At 40.2% G+C, this 14,487-nt stretch overlaps 1 protein-coding gene across 1 annotated transcript; it reads left to right on the top strand.

Moving 5' to 3' along the window:
• The first annotated feature begins 13,246 nt into the window (after positions 1 to 13,246).
• On the top strand, positions 13,247 to 13,783 carry LOC120072023 (protein PXR1-like). The gene has a single exon (XM_039024445.1). The coding sequence runs from the start codon at positions 13,247 to 13,249 to the stop codon at positions 13,781 to 13,783; it is 537 nt and encodes a 178-aa protein (XP_038880373.1).
• Positions 13,784 to 14,487: the final 704 nt, after the last annotated feature.

Here is a 14,487-nt window from a genome sequence, read left to right as displayed (position 1 = left end):
CATATATATACAATAATAGTTGGTCTAAGATAATAAAAATTTAATGTTTAACTTCAGAAAGATAATGCGCATTTCAGGTTTTCGAAGTCTTCGCTTTTCTTTTATCCTCTTGTCTAAACCGTGGTCAGTTCCGTTTATAGTGACATATTTCCCCGCAACTGTAGCACACATCAGTACCTCCATAGCATCGTCTGAGTGATGCTTCTTACATTTGAAGCACCATGGCTTCCGATTTACACTTCCGATGGATTTCCCAGGGTATTGAATGTGTATTTCATCCTGTGAAGGTTCTACTTATCTTTTGTTTTCCAAAACGGATCTTAAATATTTTCTTATTCGAAGCCCCTAATGAATTCTTCTAACTCTCATTTCCCCAATCTTTGGGTTTCGACTCGATATACTTGGCCAGAATAGCTTCTACCTGCATTGCCACCTTAACTAATTTTGAAAATTCCAATCTATTAGCATCGGTGGTCATATGTGTGCGGAGTTTTCTTCTTTTAATCCCTTCTCGAACCTCTTGCATCTCTCTTCTTCATCTTCGATGATATTGGCAGCGTATCTGTTAAGTTCAGTGTACTTCTGTTCATACTCGTCCACCGACATGTTGCCTTGTACAAGTCCTAAGAATTCACTTCACTTTGCATGTGAAACGACTGAGGATAAAATTTCTCATGGAAAGCTTTTTTAAACTCTTCCTAGGTAAACTCATTCCCCGGCCTCCTTCTACTTTCTAACATACACCACCAATCCTCAGCTCTCTTTTGTAATAAAAAAGTAGCCAAAGTTATCACTCTATAGTCAGGGCATCGCTTTACCTTGAAGCATTTTTCTATTAGTATAAACTAAGCCTCAATTGTTCTATAGTCAGGGTTCATAGTTCCTTTAAAGTTGTGGCACCTAGTGCCTTTAACCTTTTGATACCGAATCGCTTTTCTAGGTCCACTCGCTCTAGTCTTCTTCCGTTGATTTAGAGGTAGCATCATGAATCTTTTTTGGCGGTTGCTTTGGAAGTATGCCACTTTTACGGGGAATGGTTTCCTAATATCAAGTAATAGACATACTATAGTGCTATCATGCTCATACTAATAAACCCATTCCTAAAATCTTATGCTCTGACACCAACTTGTTACACCCCCTCCCGAGTTCACCTTTGAAACCCAAAATGAGGCATGAGGACAGTAGATACCACCATTTTGTGATATCTACTATCAAAACTTCTCTAATTTAGATCGAGATTTAAGAAAAAAAAATTGAAAGATACATCTAATTTGAAAATCGTCACTTTATGCAAATTGCATTAGAGTTTTTACAAATATTTACCCATCCTGATTACAACTTAACTAATAACATTCTAGCTCGTGGCAGACCTCGACTTCTTGTAAGAACCTAGACTCTTCTATTACCTACAAAGGAAAACATAAGAGAAAAGCATGAGCCTTAAACTTAGTGAGTGGTAACATATTAAAGAGTCTCTTTCAACTTATAAAAGCACATCACAACACGAGGTTACTATGCAAACCTCCATCTCGAACGAGTCTGTTTTATGTTCTACCTACACGCACAGTAGATATTCAAACTCATTTCTCATAATCTTGTCATAGCTACTTTGTCTTCTATGTGCATATAGATCCTGCTTTTATGGGCTTAGAAACTAGGCTTATCAACCTTCTGACCATCCCACACAAGGATTTCTTCCATAGGCTCAGAACTAGGCCTCATGGCCTTCTGACCATCTTGTGAGATTCTGCCATTGGCTCAAGAACTAGGCCTTATGGCCTCTTGATCATCCCAAGCCTCATTTTCTCATTCCCGTTTAAGGTACTCATGCTATAATAAAATATAGAATCTAAATGATATACTTAGATTCCTTTAAAGAGTACCACTCACAGTTTAATCGCAGTAACCTTCTTCTCCTTGCAAGTTCCCTGGTTTCCCTTGGTTCCTTCTTAACTCCAGATAACTTGTAAAAGTACAAGTTATTATATCTCTTTTATTTAAAATAATAAGGCAAATGCATGCAATTTAGATAAATTATGCCAATAAATCTATACAAAAAGCAAAGCATGCGATCACATACTTCTAATGCATAACATATTTAAATTCCAGACTAATTTCGCTATTTTTGTGCAGTCCCTTCAACAGTCTAATGATCGCGTGATCATATGAGAAGAAAATGAAGAAAATTGCATAATCTGCAAGCGATGAGGCATGACATGACATGGGCGCTGGGTGTCACATCACACATTGCGTTGGTAACCGACAGGAAAGCTGTGTTGAAGATTCAATGAACTAATGACACGTTGCAGTCAGCGCGACAGGATATGAAATTTAATGCGCCCCATCAATGCAAGCATGAGCTTAAGAAAATAAGTGCTCGTAAATACCTATAAATACCCATGGAAATTTCATATAGAAGAAGTTCGAAGTTCTTAGTACTTAGTTCTCAATTCTGTGTTTTTAGAATATACATCGTGACATATTGGGGATACATTGTGGGAGACAAGAAGAATACCATGAGAAGGGATTCTGCTTGAAATCTCTATCATTCCTCCATAGAAACTCCTTGGTGAGAGCTTAGGACTCTAGGGAAAGAAGAAGATAACACTGTTCAATTATCTAAGGAAGCAGCTATAAAACAAGTCGGGGGAAGCAAGACATTGCGAACCACGACTTGACTCTCTGGCCCTTTCTCTTTATTTGTGTATTTGTATTGTATTTCTTGTATTGACAAATTTAGAATTGCAATATGAATACATGTTTATTATACATCTTGTCTATCTTTTTCACCAATATCATGCATAGCTAAATCGCTTCATGTGTTGAGAAGATTGTAGCTAACACAACTAAATAACTAGAGGAATCATGCAATCAACTTGTTTTATGCATGCTTATATTTATTGCTTGAATCAATTGAGAAAAGCTAATCTAAGTAAAGCTAATCTAAGTTTGAAAGAATTTAGATTAAGACCTCATAAAATGAGAGAAAAATTTTCCTTAGAAATGAGTACATTCTCTGCATATTACACATATCATATGAATCTTAGAGATAAGATAATGTGGCAAAAGACACTGAGAAGTGTTGGTCGTAACATTGAGTGTATAGCTTGATCGCATATTTCATTTATTTGTTTAGAAAATGCTAGTAAAAGTTCTTCTCAACCCTCCTATCACATATTTGTTATCCAATTTACACTGCTTCATTTTAAACACAATCCCCATCGCATATTTAGGTTTAAGTTTGCTCATTCGATCACTTCTTTGAACATTTTAAACTCACGCTAAGATCATATTTTTAGTTTCATCACATACTTACAAGCAATCCCTTCATTTGACCCTGGACTCACTAGGAACTTTGTTCAAATTTGCACTTAGGTTTGACTAAAGAAAACTAAACGTTTAATCTCAAAAGCATTATTATTTCATCACATGTACAAAATGCATCAACTCCTGAGCCCAAACTAGTTCATTAGTCAACTCAGAATCTCATGGTTAAGGTTAAAATAACCTTAGAACACCTTATTTGTCTTAAATTTAGCTTTACCAATTAGTACTGATATGAAACTAGGCTCCTAGACATCTTTGGACAATAGTTGGATGCAAGGCTAGCCTCTCTTAAGATGTTGGATGCATGGCAGCAGTTTTAGGACCTTTGGACAACATTTGATCAATGCATGGACTATGTTGGATGCATAGACTGCCTCTTGTTCAAAACAAAGCCCACTTGGTCAATGAATGGCCTGCCCTAAAAACCTTAATTTTCTCTCGAACACTCTCTTTTGAGTATCTTTCTAAAAGAAAATGAGTTGTGAGCTGAAATGAAACCTTATTGGGGGTATTTATAGGCTTTAAGGAAGCTTCTTGGTCATCAATAACAAACTTTCAATGCATGCCACATGTAACGCATGAAAAACCTCATTGTGTTGTCACCACCTACTTGTATGAGCTTGAGCTGTCCTTCCTATGCCATGTCCAACGCATAGGCTTCCATTGCATGCCCTAATATGCATCCACCTCCTTCTAAGTTGTCCGGTGCTTCATTTGGTTGAGCCACGTATTTCATTGTGCTGTCAACCAACCTTGTCCTCCAAGACTCCTCTCATCAACGCATATGACCTAGGTTGGGCACATGGTTTCTTTAACAACCATCCCCATGCTTCCATCATTCCCTCATGCATCCATCTTGCCCATCGCTTAGTCTAGTGCCAATGCCTAACCTCCTTTTCCGTGGACTTTGCTTTAAACATCATATAGACTCCACACATGGCTCAACCCTATCCTATTTTCGCACAACAATCCTCATTGCATAGCCCCACCAACCTTGGCATCACATAGCTTCTTAATGCAACCGTGAACCTTAATGCACAACGCCTCATTCACATGCTCGTTCACCAGTGCAATGCCTAGCCATTCAAGCTATCATACCTAGCAATCGAGCATTCACACCTTGCAACAACTTACGTCAACTAGCCTTTGTGTGTGCGTCCACAAATGCCTTTGCCTAGCGTTCAAACTATCACATGCACAACTACATTGCCTATCGCATCCTTGTCTATGTGTGCATCCATACCATATCAACATAGGCCAATGCTCACCGCATGGCATCCCTCTCGACCCTTGCTAACTTGTGTGCATATAGCCCTCATCAGCGCATACCTTGCACCACACCTTCCCACCATAGCTGCACATGGTTACCGCACCAGCCTTGGTCCTTAATGCATCAATGCTTCAATGCAAGGTTCATGCTTAGGAAAATTTCCTTCTTTCTTCTAGGTGCACAAGAAAAATCTTACCCTAGAGATCTATGCCTCAATTATTTGAAATTTTCCCTTTCCCTTATCATAACACTTTCTTAAACTTTGTTTTCAATATACTTAAGTAGGGAAATTCGAGTTCGGGGTTTACAATTTTCTTCTGGCAGCCCTAGACCTTCAATACGCTCTTCAAGCTTTCAAATGGTTCTGGAATTACTTCAATAGCACAAGTAAAACGTTCAAACCGAGCTTCAGAACTGAGGCTTCCTTTTATACTAAAATCTACATGCCTTTCTTTTAATCTCAGGCTGCCAGCTTGCCTACTAAGTGGGTTTAACTTCCCCAATCCTTAAAACTGACCCATTAAGGGAGTTGATTAACCTGAGAACTCTTTTAATCATCAACGTAAGGCCCTATTCTTCAACACTTATCAACACATGGCAACACTAAGGCCACACATCAACTTGTCAGTGCATGCCTTGGCACATCTTGCCCCCATCACTTAGGCTAGTGGCCATAGCATGGTCCTACTTGTCGTCACCACATATCTGACCAATGCATGCTAAGATCTCCTTGTGCCAATACCTAGCATGGTGGTTGGAGCATGACCTTCGCCTTGACACTTACGACCAACTTTCTTCCATCAGGTGCGCCAATGCCATCTCAACCATTGTGTAGGACATCGACCAATGCCAATGCCTCACCTAACCAATGCATTCAACAACTCTAATGCCTAGGCACCTTGTTATCGCGCCCATTCCTTGCCCATCTAACCTCGTATGGCTTGGCCAACGCATCACTCATGCTAACACATGGCATCTCCTTGGTCAACACTTAGCCTCATGGCACTCATGCGTGCAAACTAACCTCAAAATACAAGGCCGCTGTACACCTAGGAAACACACCAAGTCTTCCAACGCAAGGCTACTATACTTAGCCAAATTTCCTCACTAAATGTCTCAATGCCAATGCTACTCGAGGGCCTCAATCTTCAGAGTTAGAATTTTTTTCTCCCGTTCAAACGTCCTCAATTTTCGCTACACACATAATATCAACTTTGACTTAATTTTTAGTTAATATCCTAATTATCATATTTAAGTAGGGAAAATAGGGTTCGGGATTTTACATTTTACCTTCGCATTATGAAATTGCATCCTCAAAATTTGCTTCATATCCATCAACTGAATGACTGAGGATATCTACTCATTTGTTCTTCAGTCTCGCAAGTAGCTTATTCAACTTCATAATTCTTTCATAACACCTTTACATAAGTTATAGTCTTGTTTCTCAGCACTTGCTCTTTCCTATCAAGGATCTCTACGGGTTCTTCTTCATAAGTTAAATTTTCTTTTAACTATACTGGCTGTTCTGGTAACACATGAGCATGATCTAGTACATACTTCCTTAACATCGACACATGGAAAGCATCACATATACGAGATAGTTCCAGAGGTAAAACTAACCTGTAAGCTACTGGATTAACTTGCTCCACGATCTCATAAGGTCCAATGTACCTTGAACTCAACTTCCCTTTCTTGTCAAATCTAAGGTTTCCTTTCCATGGGGATAATTTAAGGAATACCTGGTCACAAATCTTAAACTCTAGTTCTCTCCTTCGCTTGTCAGCATAACTTTTTTGTCTATCTCTAACTGTCTTAAGATTCTCTCTGATTAGCTTAACATTTTCTAGGGTTTGCTAAACAAATTCTAGGCCTATCAGTTTCCTTTCTCCAACCTCATTCTAAGTTTCCTGCATGGTCTTCCATACAAAGCCTCGTATGGAGCCATTCGGATACTAGAATGATAAATGTTGTTATATGCAAATTCGATCAACGACAAGTGCATATCCTAACTTCCTTTAAACTGTAATACACATGCCCTCAGCATGTCCTCTAGTGTCTGAATCATTTGTTTTAACTGACCATCTATCTACAGATGGAAATCTGTACTGAAAAGCAACTTAGTACCCAAAGCTTTCTATAAATTAGGCCAAAACTTCGAAGTACATCTTGGATCTCGGTCTGACACTATCTTCACTGGAGCTCTAAACTAGCTCACTATCTTTTTAACATACAACTTAGCCAACTTGTCTAAGGTAAAAGTGATCTTCACCGGTAAGAACTTAGCCGTCTTAGTTAGCCTATCAACAAGTATCCAAATTCTGTCATAACTTAATGGCGTCCTAGGTAAGCCAAATAAGAAATCCATTGTAATATGCTCCCATTTCTGCTCTGGCACTGGAAGTGGATTAAATAATCCTAATGGTTTATGTTGATTCGGTTTAACATGTTGACAAATAAAACACTTGTTAACAAACTTTGCTATTTCTCTTTTCATGTCAGGCCATTAGTATGACTTATTTAACGTCCTACACATCTTCGTACTGCTTGGATGCATAGCATAAACTGAACAGTATGCCTCTTCTAGAATAGCCTGTTTTAATGCTAGCACATTTGACACGCATACCCTATCGGCCTTGAGTAAAACTCCATCTGCTCTTAGCTTATATTCTGTCCTTTAACTCTTACCTACCTCCTCAGCTATCTTTTGGAGACTAGAATCACCTAACTACTCATGTAGATATCATTAACTAAGGTAGGTCGTACCTGAAATGAAGCTAATAAACCTCTTGCCTGATCAATTACTAGAGTAGCACTAGAATTTCTCAACTTCTACAGTATTAAAACTTGTACTGAACAAAGAGTAGCTCTTATCATTCCCAACTTTCTTCTTGGGACATCCGCCCCCACATTCTCTTTTCCTGGATGGTACTCAATAGTGAAATCATAATCCTTGATCAGCTCTAACCATTTTCTTCATCTCAAGTTCAACTCTTTATGATCAAAGATATACCTCAAACTCTCGTGATCAGTGAATATATGGAAATGCTCAATAAACAAGTATGCCTCCACAGTTTCAAGGCTAATACTACTGCAGCTAACTCCAGATCATAGGTAGGGTAATTACACTCATTCTTCTTTAACTGTCTAGAAGCATAGGCTACTCTACCTTCTTGCATTAACACACATCCTAGTCCCTATCGGGACGCACCACAATAAATCTCAAAATCTTTACCTGATATAGGAAGTGTAAGTACTGGAGGTGATACTATCTCCGCTTCAACTCTTAGAAATTATGCTCCCATTCAAGAGGCCACTCAAACTTCACATCTTTCCTGGTCAGCCTAGTCAACAGAAGGACTATCCTACAAAAGCCTTCCACAAATTGCCTGTAGTAATCTGCTAAACCTAGGAAACTACATACCTCAAATACCATAGTAGGTCGTTCCCAGTTCACTATTGCTTCTGTCTTCTGGGGATCTACAACAACTTCTACTGCAGATACTACATGTCATAGAAACACAACTTGATCTAACCAGAAATCACATTTACTGAACTTAGCATACAACTTCTTTTCTCATAACGTCTGAAGCACCATCCTCAGATGTTCCACATGCTTCTCCCTGCTACCAGTATACACCAAAATGTCATCAATAAAGACTATTACAAACTGATCCAGATAGGGATGGAATATCCTATTCATAAGGTCCATGAATACCATAGAGGCATTCGTCAAACCAAATGGGCTTACTAAAAACTCATAATGCTTATATCTGGTCCTAAAAGCAATCTTCAAAGCATTGGTAACTTGCAGAAATACAAGTTATTTATAATGTTTTATTTCGATATTTCGGCCAAAAGAAAGGAAAGTTGCGTCAATTGTAGCTAAGAATTGCAAGAATTATAAATTGTCGGCAATACACCCACTGACACCATTGCGATGGTAGAAAAGAATATTTCAAGTCTGTTTTGCAGGAAATCAAGTCACTGTATGCATTCATGGCTCAAGATAAAAAGAACAACGCATCTACGTCGCATTGCCCCCATCATTCAGGAATGAATAGATGATCAATGTAATGACGGCGCATGTGACAATCGATCCAGAGCTAAGCGATCAACACAATCTCACTTGCATGCGGTAATAAAAAACAACACCGTATGTGGGCAAACGATCGAAGATGTAAAGAGAAATGCAATTATAGAGCATTTTGACATGTGTACAACTGACCATTGTGCATTTCTAAAGGGATTGATTGCGTAACAAAAGAAATATTCACTCAATTATTTCCGGAACTGCCTTAACAATACAGTGGGATTCACAAGTCAGAGAGTCAAAGCTGAGCCTATAAATAGCTCCGACCATTCCACTGAGAAGATATACTTGATACGAGCATATTTTGATATTTGTATATTGAGAGAGAGACTGGTCTGAAGAGCCTGATCGAAGAAGATCCAGGGAAGATTTAAGAGACAAGGCTGAGAGATGAGTCTCAGGGTAAATCCTTTCAATCCCCGCCATTGAAGCTCTGTACCAAGGTTACTTCTACCCGACGAGCAAACCTGAGAGGGAAGCTCTTTTCTTCATCCATTCCATACGCCGGCAAGCAAAATCCACCGTCCAGATTTGTGTCAAGACATTGGCACTCTTCTTTATTTGTTTCTATCTCTTTATCATCAATTGTATTCATCTTCTTAGTCTATCATTTAGACCATGTACCAGATGCTAAATCTTAGTATTGAATGTCATGATCATTTCCATCTCCATCTTTTTGTCTATTTTCGTTCATCCATAAATCGCTTTCGCCATGATGTTTTCTTAATCCCCTGGTAATTAGTAGGAATTAAGCAAGGAAAGTAATTTGTGCTAAGGAAATAAATATGTTTAGCTAAAGCATGCTAGGTGACATCTTTACCTGTGAGAGCATAAATGAAGATGCCATTCCTCCCGTCGAGAGAAAGTTGGAAGAATGCATTAACTAAAGAGAGAAGTACTTCCAAAGATGGAAGCAACCTTGCGTTCATTACGTTCATCCCTGTTTCATCATAGAGATGTGGGAACATAGCCGATCACCGAGAGGTGTACGCCAAGGGAAAGTGGAACCGTAGTTATGTCTTTAACGCAATTAATAATTTGCGATGTTTATATTAGTTATCTTTTCTATTTCTATTTCATACATAAAGACTTGCCACCGCATACCACGACCCTTTGTATAAACTTAACAGTCAGTCTCAAACTCAGTATCATGTATCAGTATCTTGTATCTTGTATCTTAATAGCTTAGGTTTACTTTTATGCACTTTTATGTTATTAACGAAACTTTAGTTTATCTGCACAATTTTACTTTACCGAAGCTTTAGATACATGTATAAAAACAATCTTTATTAATTGTAAAAACACCAATCGCATATATCATAAATGTAACACATTAACGACAACAATCCCTGTGTTAGACTTCGGATCACTCCGAGAAACTTGCGTCGGAATTATACTTGGTTTCTGTGCAAAGAAACTTGTGACAACGCATAGCATACTACAAGCATTCCATTAATAATGGATATATCTAGAAGTAGTATCGCATAAAATGTGCATGAGCAGCAACACAACATGAGATTACATTTTGCGTTACAAGTTTATGGCAACATGAGCTTGTAGCACATCATTATGCATGCACATTACATTCATCAAGTTCAAGTCATCAAGTTTATGGTGCCGTTGCCGAGGATTGGTAACGGTTATTGTTGAGTATGTTTTATGATATTTTGCAGGACAGATCTCTTTGTACTGGCTGTTTATCACGTAGAGCAGTCTGACAATTTATGAGTACTAGAACTGATCCAGAATTCAAGGCTGACCCATAGATCGAGCGTACATTTTGCGCAAGGGCACGCCAGAACCGAGCGAGGCGAAAGAAGGCCAACATGGCAGATAATAATAATGATAATGTGGCACCTAAGGTGAATCAGGAGGTGGGACGACCAACGTAAGATCCTATTTTCTTGCGGCTGACTACAACATCCCGATGAGAAACTATGCGGCGCCCAATCTGTATGATTTTTCGCTCGAAATTTCAAGGCCGATAGTTGAGAAGAACACAAGATTTGAGATCAAACTGGCCATGCTCCAAATGATTCAGAATGCGGGGCAGTTTGGTGGTCTGCAAGGTGAGCACCCACATGCCCATCTGACCAGTTTTGTCGAGATGTGCAGTAACTTCTCTATACCTGGCGTTATCTCAAAAGGTATCAGACTATATCTCTTCCCTTACACCTTGAGGGATGAGGCCAAGTGGTGGGCTCATTCACTGGAGCCAAATGAGATTACTTCATGGGATCAGCTGGTTGAGCGATTCAAGAAGAAGTTCTTTCCTTCGACCGTCAACGCAAGGCAACGGAAGGACGTGCTAAACTTTGAACAGATGGATAACGAGACCCTTAGCACCGCCTGGGTGCGATTCAGAAGATTGGTGAAGAATTGTCCACATATCGTGATACCCGATTGCGTCCTGATGGAGACCTTTTATAATGGCCTGAATAGATCAATGCAGGCTGTTGTTGATGCCTTCGCGACAGGAGGATTTATGGATGAAACATACACTGAGGCCAAGGTCATCCTTGACCGCATCTCGCGGAATATGGATGACTGGGTGCATGATGGATACGGAGGAAGAGGCTCCGAAAGAAGAAGAAATAATACTGCCATTGTCTTTGCAGAGACAATGACAACTTTAGACGCCTAAATGGCCACATTAACCTTTATCCTCTAGTTGATGGTGCTTAATCAAGGTACCCTCTCCCAAGGATCAGCGCAACCTAATGCGCCAGCACAAGTGTCCGCAATCAGTTGCGTCAATCGTGGAGGAGGCCATGTAGCAAAAATGTGCCCATCGAACATGTAGCAAGTATGTGCTATCCAGAACAATCCCTATAGCAACACGTATAATCCTGGTTGGAGAAGTCACCCTAACTTCGGTTGAGGAGGGAATAAAAAACAAGGTGGGCCAAGTAACCATCAGAATAGCAACTTAGACAATCGAGGAAACCCTCTACCTTTTCACCACAATCAGAATCAGGGTCAACAGAGACAATCGCACAACCAACTGTCCTCTTCAAACACCTCTAGTAATTCATTAAAGTCCCTGCTCAAGCAATACATGGATAAAAATGATGTGATGCAGGCGCAGGCGTCTTCAATTAGAAATTTGGAGATTCAAGTGGGGCAGCTGGCATCTGAACTTCGAAATAGAACACCTGGAATGTTGCTAAGCAATTCTGATGCCCCTGGATCTCACGGGAAGGAGCAATGCCCTTAAAGACATTGGGCAGGCAAGCTGGACCGCCTGCGGAGGTGTGGATTACGTTCATCAGGAGAAAATTGTCTTTCGGTCCATATCTCAATCTTATGTTTACTTGCTTTTTTAATTTATTACTTTATAACTTTGTCATTTATCGCTTCATTTAATTTGTTTTTATGACTTTATGAATTTCTACTTCATTTAATTCTCTTGCATTTATTTCCGTGTTCTCTTTATTCCTTACTTTTCTGTCATCAATGTGTTATTCTTAAATGTTGGTGAATGATTGATTAATTAGAAGAAAATTATTACTGCAGTGTCCGTGTGACTTGTGTTGATAAAAAAAAAATTTAATAATAAAACAATGAACACTCGGTATGCATTGCGATGATGGGTGCATCTTGTACCCACAAGATACACTTTGTGGTCATCCAACTGAAATGCATTGCATTGAGGGGTGTGTTGCGCTCATATGTGTTATTTGCCTGTCCTTAGCAAAAATGCACTATGTTGAGGTAATGTTGTGCTGGTAAAAATACCGTGCGCCCGTCCTCCAGAAATGCATTGCGTTAAGGGGTGTGTTCGGGGATACATGTGTGGTTGCCCGTCCTCTGCAAAGATGCATTTGCGTTGATGAACTCATTGCGTTAATTTTTCACCTTGCGCCCATTCGAATAAAACACCAAAGATAATTCTTTTTGCAAACTGAGAAGTCCAATCGTTTCGTCTTCCAAGGAAATGATGATTTAGTAGACGAAAGGGCATCCTTCTTTGGTGCTTCATAAATGTGAGGAGTGCAAATGGTAGGCTTTTTGAGTAGGTCGAGGCTTGCCATCGCAGAATTCGCGTTGGGCACATCAAGGCCCAACCTATAAATTCTATCTCCTCTGTCTGTGAGTCCATTTGATCTCATTTGCAAACAGAAACCCTAGAGCACTCTGCATACCAGATTGTTTCCCTCTTCCTAAAACCCTAAAGAATTTCCAATTTTCTTTTACTCCGGCATCCATGGCAGAACAATCTTCCCAGCCATCTTCTTTACCCTCATCACACTCGAAAGACCAACTCTCTATGCGAGAGGCAACATTCCTTCCAGCCAGCCGTCGTCTCGCTGCCCAGCCACACACCGTCCCTCAAGTCGCCGAAAAACCCCGGAAAATCCCTTAGCAGCCAGGCCACTCCAGTTCAAAAGGGGGCAGAGTTTTGAAAGCACCCCACTCCCAACATTCTCCTCTGAGTGTGAAAAGAAGAGACAGGACGATAAGGATATGTTTGGGAGCATTCTCAGCAACTTAGAGAAAGGAGGAGGACTGCCCGAAGCTAGGGTTTTAGGAACCAACCACTACCTTCGGAGGAGGCGATGGAGGAAAAGTCAAGGAGAAGCGCTCTCACCATCTTGGATCCTAAGGAAGCTGCTAACGCAGAATCCTATGAAGGACCCATCAGGGTTGCTTTGGAGGAAGTGGCGGCGGAGAAGCAGTTTGAAAGGGCTGAAAAGAAGAAGAAGAGCAAAGAGAATAGGGCTGAAGAAGATGAGCAAGCCCATCAAAGCAAAGCAGAGAAGAAAATCAAAGAGAAGGAGGATGAGGAAGATGAGGAGGCCAAGTTGAAGAAGATGAAAGAAAGAAGTGAAAGAAAAGAAACCAGGCGGGAGAAAAGGTGCTTGAAGAAGGAGGAAGAGAGGAGAAAGAGGGCTGAAAGCCCAGAGCTGGATAGAGAATCCACCTCTGTGAGGGAGGACAAGGGGGAATCAGCGCAACATAAAACACCGCAAACGATTGCGACTGATGAAGGAGAAGATGTGGAAATCACCCTCTTGACACGACGTCGCAAGGAGAATGCACCGCAAAGGTCAACCATTGACCCTCTAATTTTGATAGATGCATTAGAAGAGTAGGAGGGGAGAAGAATGGAGGAAGAAGAGAAGCAGAAGAAAATGTTGCGAGCAAAAATCATCATCGTAGAAGGTAATCGAAGAAGAAAATTACAAGATGAGGAGGTGCACCGCAATATTAGATTTCGACAGAAGAAGAAAGGAAAAGACTCGAAGAAGAACAACGCATTTTGCTGGCCTTTGAGCAGTTTGAAAAATAAATTGAAGAAGAAAAGAGAAAAGAAAAAGAAGAAGAAAGGAAGAAGAAAGAGGAAAAGGAGAGGAAGCGCTAAGTAAAGGTTCAACACATCAGAGAAAAGAAGGGCAAGGAACTTGCTAAACGGGAGAAGGAGGAACAATGCAAGGCAAGGGAAAGGAAACAAAGGAAAGAATCTCACCTTACGTTAACTAAAGCAAAGGGCAAAGCAGTTGTAGAAAGTAGCGAACCCGAATTGGCAAAGGAGCGTCCATCAAGGAAGAAAGTAAACGATGATATGCTGATGGAGATGGGATTTTTCCCCGCGCCAACGCCACTACCAGACCTGATCACAAGCGTTATACTGGAGCATGGATGGGAAACATTTTGTCAGTGCCCAGCAATTTTCATTCCAAAGGTAGTGCACAACTTCTACCATGGACGGCTACATGGCATCAAAGATGTGGTGACCATAAAAGGGAAAATGGTGTCTTTCAGTGCAAAGGACATCGATGAATTATTCATGATGAAG

Source organism: Benincasa hispida, chromosome 2 (assembly GCF_009727055.1).
Source record: "Benincasa hispida cultivar B227 chromosome 2, ASM972705v1, whole genome shotgun sequence".
Lineage (NCBI taxonomy): Eukaryota > Viridiplantae > Streptophyta > Magnoliopsida > Cucurbitales > Cucurbitaceae > Benincasa > Benincasa hispida.
The sequence above is the reverse complement of the archived record's forward strand: the minus strand, read 5'-3'. Positions and strand labels throughout refer to the sequence as shown.

Bases quoted from the DNA above. Each gene is read 5' to 3' on its own strand.
- LOC120072023 (XM_039024445.1), top strand. From the start codon at position 13,247: ATGGAGGAAAAGTCAAGGAGAAGCGCTCTCACCATCTTGGATCCTAAG.